A 6,790-nucleotide genomic window follows, 5' to 3' on the forward strand; every position below is an offset into this window, starting at 1 on the left:
GTAACCTCACCTTGATTTGTTTATATTATCAATGAATTTGCTGTATAAATGTGTTTTATTAACAAGAATTTTCTGTGGGGCCTGAAAATAATGAATGCATCTTTGCCACCACTGTGTCTTCATTAGCCTCATGACTTCAATGTGCATTAGTGTTTAAAGCTGTAGTCTGTAATTTTGAGGGGCCAATGAGCATCTAGGCTGGTCAAAAGGGGGCCGGACTAACTGTTCAGTAGCAAGAACTTGAAATTAAAAACACAATTTTCCATCATGATATCGCAGTTAAAATATTCTTGACGATATTTGACAGGATTTCAAAGTAAAAGTGCTTGTTTTGATTTGGAACGATCTTTACTTCACAATGCAAAATAAATCTAGACTATCAAAACTGTCGGTAAAACACCAAACTTATATATGTCATTTAATTTAACGTTGAATGTAATACATATAATAATGGGATAATTACGACCGAATGGCTTAGTATTGGTGTTATAAAAACATGTTAGCAAAGCATTTTTAGCATTATATTCTGTCTGTATTCTATATCACCTCACTGGCATCTGTGCCTCAGCGCTGTGTGAAGTTGCGGGCCATGTTTTTATTATAACTTGATATCAAGGGGGGGGGGCCGCATGTGGCCCGCAGACCCCCAGTAATTTAGAGTGTCCAATTAATCCAATCAACGGGGAGCTATGGGGATTATGTACCTTGCTCAGAGGTCTTTGACCTGTGGGCATTGAAGATATTATTATTTACTTTGTCGCTATAATGGTAAAATAATTGAATTCAGCTGCACAGACACTACTAGTCCTCATGGGGGCAGCAGAGCACACCAATCTAAAGCATGTCACAAGCCGAGTGGCACAGTTTGTTGTCTTCACCTCTTCCATGAATGTTTTTGTTCATGTTTTCTGGTTTTCAGGCTTCAGGAGCCGCTGTTTCTTTTTAAGTGACAGAGCCCATAATTCAAAATGCTGGAAAGACACACTGAAGTGGAATAAGTGTCACTGGAGACATGACATGTAGAGGAAACATTGAGCATGTTGATATACATTTGAGGTGCTTGCAGTTGCGATGGGTGCTTGAGGTGGCCAGTGTTCTGCTGCCTTTGGGAGAGGGCTCCCAAGAACAGCTGATTGTGTTAGTTATGGTTGAGAGCTTCTGTAAGAACCCTTCCAATGTGCACTTACACAGTCAATACGTATATGTTTAATATTTATTACATGAAATAGGTTGTCAAAAATAAACTCTAAACTTTTGGATAAAGGCATTGAGTAGTTTCTGTGGAACAAAAGGAGTAAACTTATATCTTATATAAGGCATCGTCTTTGTTAAATAATAATCGAAACCAAGCCTGAAAATTGGATATTACATTGATTTCCATTTGGTGTGATCCCCAACAATGTATCCAAGCCTAGAAGTAGTGTTTTTTTTCAGCATGGATCAGGATTCAGGGCACGAGAGAGAGAGAGAGGGAGAGAGAGATTCGCATCAATGAAAAGGTGACGCGCACCGCAGTGTGTGCGTGTGTGCTCCGCTGTCACTGCGCGCTCAGTCTGCGCTGCCGCACAGCAATCAGGTGGTGAAATGTAGCCCAAGTTAACGCGGGCACAGACTCTGCGGGATAATGTGGCTCTACCATGGCGAGGAAACGGTGTATGATCGCACCGAGGACCAGCGCACACACACAGACTAAAGATCCGCAGCTATGAGCTCATCCTTCCCGAAATCTGAATCCACCACCTCCCTCCTGAAATCATCCGCAGTGGCGAGGAAACCGACACATCTCCCCGAGAAAACAGCAGAGAGCCGGAGAAGTCAGCATCAGCACCAGCACCAGCACCAGCATCACCACCGTCCCGCCGCGCTCCGCAGCAGCAGCAGTAAAGCCGAGGATTGCGACACCAGTGCCCGCAGACCCCTGTGCCACCCCTCCCTCACCGACAGCCAGGACAGCAGTGACAATGCAGCCACGCGGGACAAGTGCAAGTCGCATGTCCCTCACAGCCAAGTAACCGACGCGCCGAACGGCGAAGCGAGCAGAAGTGTGAGGGAGCGCGGCAGCAGGGCATCCAAACCCGCGCATCGGCACCACCACCGCAGGAGGCAGCCGCACAACCGGGAGGAGCGCGCGCCTCCAGCGGGGGCACCTGAACCCGAGCATCCGCGTCCCAGTCACATTCACACGCGCCCGCTTCCCAGGGTGCCCTCGCTGTCAGACAGCAACGATGACCGGGCTCCTCTCTGTGAACCCAGGGGCCACAAAGGGGCCAGTTTGTCCCACAGAGGCGGCGGCGGCGGCCAGGTCGCCAGTCCCTCCCCGTCCTCCTGCTCCCTGGTCCCGCTGTCCAGCAGGTCGTCCCGTCGCTCTCGAAGGTCCAGTGCAGCCTCTTCTACGTCCGATATCAATTTGCGCACCATCCTCAATTCACTCTTTGGGCAGGTAAACCCGCGATGTGTAGATAAAGTCATTCAACTGCTTTTAATCATCCCATAATTAGGATTCATTCAGTCTTATTAATGAACCTGGACGAGATGTGACAGCCAGAGCCCAAACCTTAGTCCTGAATGTATGTAAAGTGGAACCGGGAGAGTTTATAATGCAGATTATTTCAGACTAATGACAGCAGTGCAGGTTTAAAATTCAAATGTCCATGCCCTGCAGAGCTGACAACAGTCATCTGTTACAGTTTGGTTCAAGTGGCTCCTGCTCCACTGACATCCATTTTCCAAAACATTATAGATAGAGAGAACGCCAGTGTGCTGACGCAGTCTGCAAACCTTATTATTACTGCATGGAAATTGAAAGCTTATTCTGTACACAGTTATGTAATTTGAAAACACAATGCAGCCTCCTACAGACCTCTGCCAATCAGCCAGTCCTTTCAGGGAAGTGGGTGTGCTGCACGGGGCAGAGACAGCATCGCTGAGGTGGAAAATGTCTGATGTGCTAATGTGTGCATTAGGTCAAAGACACGTGGATGCTGTGTTGCGTTTGATGTCCTCGGCCGCTGATGGACGCTCTACTTTGAGCCACAGATCTATTTATGCAAAAGAAAGTAGTTCAGCTGCAAATGCTTCAGCAAACCGTGACGTGGCTTTACATAATTTATTTAGCTCACAGAACTGAAGTCTGCTGCCAGAGCCACTTTTAGTTACACATCACACATCACCGAGCGCACACAACAACGCTCCACGAGATGTGTACGTGCAGCATTTCCTGTTTCAACCTGATCAGGATCCGTCTTTTAGGCCTCATGCACGGGAACACGTTGAGAGTCTTAGGAAAATCTAAAATAGCTCTGTACTTGTCTTGTATAGTATGAATGCTCATTCCACAAATATCCCATGAGTCAGTGAGCGAGTGAGTAGCTCTGTGAAAACATTAGCGTGACCCGAAAAAGGTCTTGGATGAGACAGCCCGTGTATGATCGTGTGCCTTGTAGCCTGTGAAAACTAGCGTGAGGAAAAAGGTCTTGGATGAGACAGCTGTGTGTTTAGGTGCCGTGTAGCTGCTGACCTTGTCTCCGGCTGCAGAGGGCACAGCATGATGTGTGTGTGTGTGTGTGGTTGGGAGGGGTGACATGGTGAGGCGAGGAAAAACAAAACAAGGGCACATGCAAATCTCACGTTTGCACATTTGCAAGCGCGAGTGTGCAGGTGAGGAGGACATCGTCAGCCCTTTACATATTCAGCAGGTGTTACTTTGCCAGGTGCAGCTGTGTTTGTGCATGCTGTTAAATGCGTGATGACACTTGTGTAAAATATCTCAGACGCTCCTCTCCTTTAATAGGCATCACCGTCTCGCTCTCATTCAGCCGCTCACTTTGACGTCTCTGTCCCCTTAGCGGTGCTTCTTTGCTTCTCCCGCGCTGTATTTTGTTGGGTTCGTTGTGTCAGGCTTCATGGGGCTCACTGAAACCAGAGTTTGCACTCCTCCTCCTAATCCCCAAACTGTTAAGTTGACAGAGAAAAAGTCCCCGTTTTCCTTCTCGGTGTCTCTTTTATCTCTCGGCGTGGGACGCTGCTATGACTGGCCCCTGAGGACGGTAAGACTCAGATTCATTGTTCTGCGAAGACCAGATTTAAGCTTTAAATCGTGCTATGCAACAGTAGAGTCAACATGTGTCTTGTTACGACATGTTTTAGACTATCTCACAGAAATATTTTGTGGTATTTCTACTCGCTTGTGTTCGGAAATCCAGGTTTTTGGACATGTGAGACATTTGAAGCCTGTTCATTTCACATGTGTGTCCTTTATAGAGAGGCTCTACTCCTTTTGGCTATTTTCTATTAGTAGACCAGCTACAGTATGTAGCACGTAACTTAAAAATATCAATATACTTTATTAGAAATGACAAATGTGACTCATCCCAGCCCTAAGGTGATTTAAATATTAATATTCTGCTTGTAAATGGTTCGGTTTGAAGGCTTCAGACCTGTGAGATAAATGTGTGCTAATAGAAGAGTGTTTGTGTGTCTGTTCCCCGGTGTTTAAGGTCACCTCCCCCTGTGCGTCTGAGTATGTTTACTGTTCCTGTGACAGTGTATAGGTGTTAGATGCTGAGTGGAAAGTTGGCAACACGCTGCTCTATTGATGCGTTTATATCTCAGCCTTGTTTTTGTTCCGTCACCACTGTCATCATATACACTTGGCCCCACAGATGCACAGACACGCATGCAAAAGCCTGGATTGGAGACAGTGACACTGCCAGTCCCAGTCCAATCCAAACCAGCTTCATCCATAAAGCACTTCTTCTTCTTTGCTGACATTAGTCATCAATAATTGCCTGTGAGTACCTTTGAGGCTTTTTCAAGCCGTCTCAAGGCTAACTCTTTCCTCCCATTGTCGCAGAGTCCTCCATGATGATGATGATGAAATTGAAGTCCTCGTTGAAATTGAAATGATGCAAAGAGAGTTATAGTTTGGTTTTTGGAAGTTGTTTTGTTTGTTTGTTGTTTTTGAAATACCCACACAGACACATTCATAGACACATACCTCCACTGGGATTTGAACCCACGATGTCTTGAGTCGTGACACGTTGTCCTTGTCCGCTGGACTATCTTCAGCACTGGTGATTCTCCTGACAGGGAAAAAGGATCCACATGAAATAAGTGAACTGATGAAGGATCAAACAGTTTGTCCTCGTAATTCAACAGATCAATTTTCTGGGTGATTTTGGACGACATACTGTACTATGGCATTTTTGTCACATTTTGGACGACATACTATACTATGAACCTTTTGGGTCATTTCAAACAATAACTCTAACTCTTTCAGTTGGCAGAGCGGTTTGTGATGCTCCTGCTCCAGTGTCAGTTTACTCCTGGGGACACTGGTTCGAATCCTATGACTCACATTTAGCAAAGGCATGGTGGGTGTATTTCGAACACTATAGTATACTATGAGGTTTTTTGTTGATTTTGGACGACATATTATTCTATGACATTTTTGTCACATTTTGGACGACATACTATACTATGACATTTTTGTCACATTTTGGACGACATACTATACTATGACATTTTTGTCACTTTTTGGACGCCATACTATACTATGGCATTTTTGTCAGATTTTGGATGACATACTATACTATGACATTTTTGTCAGATTTTGGACGCCATACTATATTATGACATTTTTGGGTGATTTTTGACGACAAACTATACTATGAAATTTTTGGGTGATTTTGGACGACATACTATATTATGACTTTTTTGTCAGTTTTTGGATGATTTGCTATACTATGACATTTTTGGGTGATTTTGGACGACATACTATACTATGGCATTTTTGTCACATTTTGGATGACATACTATACTATGACATTTTTGTCAGATTTTGGACGACATACTATACTATGACATTTTTGGGTGATTTTGGACGACATATTATACTATGACATTTTTGGGTGATTTCCGACAATGACTCTAGCTCTTTCAGTTGGAAGAGCGGTTTGTGATGCTCCTGCTCCAATGTCAGTTTACTCCTGGGGACACTGGTTCGAATCCTATGACTCACAGTTAACAAAGGCATGGTGGGTGTATTTCGAACACTATAGTATACTACGACATTTTGGACGACATACTATACTATGACATTTTTGGGTGATTTTGGACGCCATACTATATTATGACATTTTTGAGTGATTTTGGACGACATACTATACTATGACATTTATGTCACATTTTAGACGACATACTATACTATGATATTTTTGTCAGATTTTAGACGACATACTATACTATGACATTTTTGTCACATTTCGGACGACATACTATACTATGACATTTTTGTCACATTTCGGACGACGTACTATACTATGACTTTTTTGGTGATTTTGGACAACATACTATACTATGATATCACATTTTAGACCTTATTATACCATTATACCATGAGACATTTTTGGGTGATTTTGGACGACATACTATACTATGACATTTTTGTCAGATTTTGGACGACATACTATACTATGACATTTTTGTCAGATTTTGGACAACATACTATACGATGACATTTTTGGCTGATTTTGGACAACATACTATACTATGACATTTTTGGGTGATTTTGGACGACATACTGTACTATGGCATTTTTGTCACATTTTGGACGACATACTATACTATGAACCTTTTGGGTCATTTCAAACAATAACTCTAACTCTTTCAGTTGGCAGAGCGGTTTGTGATGCTCCTGCTCCAATGTCAGTTTACTCCTGGGGACACTGGTTCGAATCCTATGACTCACATTTAGCAAAGGCATGGTGGGTGTATTTCGAACACTATAGTA

The 6,790-nt window shown here is 43.7% G+C and overlaps 1 protein-coding gene across 1 annotated transcript; it reads left to right on the top strand.

The window, feature by feature from the left end:
- Positions 1-1,507: 1,507 nt before the first annotated feature.
- Positions 1,508-2,440, top strand: LOC122764766 (protein Barley B recombinant-like; the record flags this gene model as incomplete). The annotated part of the gene is made up of 1 exon (XM_044018694.1): positions 1,508-2,440. A coding segment is annotated over exon 1 (735 nt), but the record flags the coding sequence as incomplete, so codon positions are not given.
- Between the last annotated feature and the right edge of the window lie 4,350 nt (positions 2,441-6,790).

The sequence above is a fragment of the Solea senegalensis genome, unplaced genomic scaffold (genome assembly GCF_019176455.1).
Source record: "Solea senegalensis isolate Sse05_10M unplaced genomic scaffold, IFAPA_SoseM_1 scf7180000017645, whole genome shotgun sequence".
Classification (NCBI taxonomy): domain Eukaryota; kingdom Metazoa; phylum Chordata; class Actinopteri; order Pleuronectiformes; family Soleidae; genus Solea; species Solea senegalensis.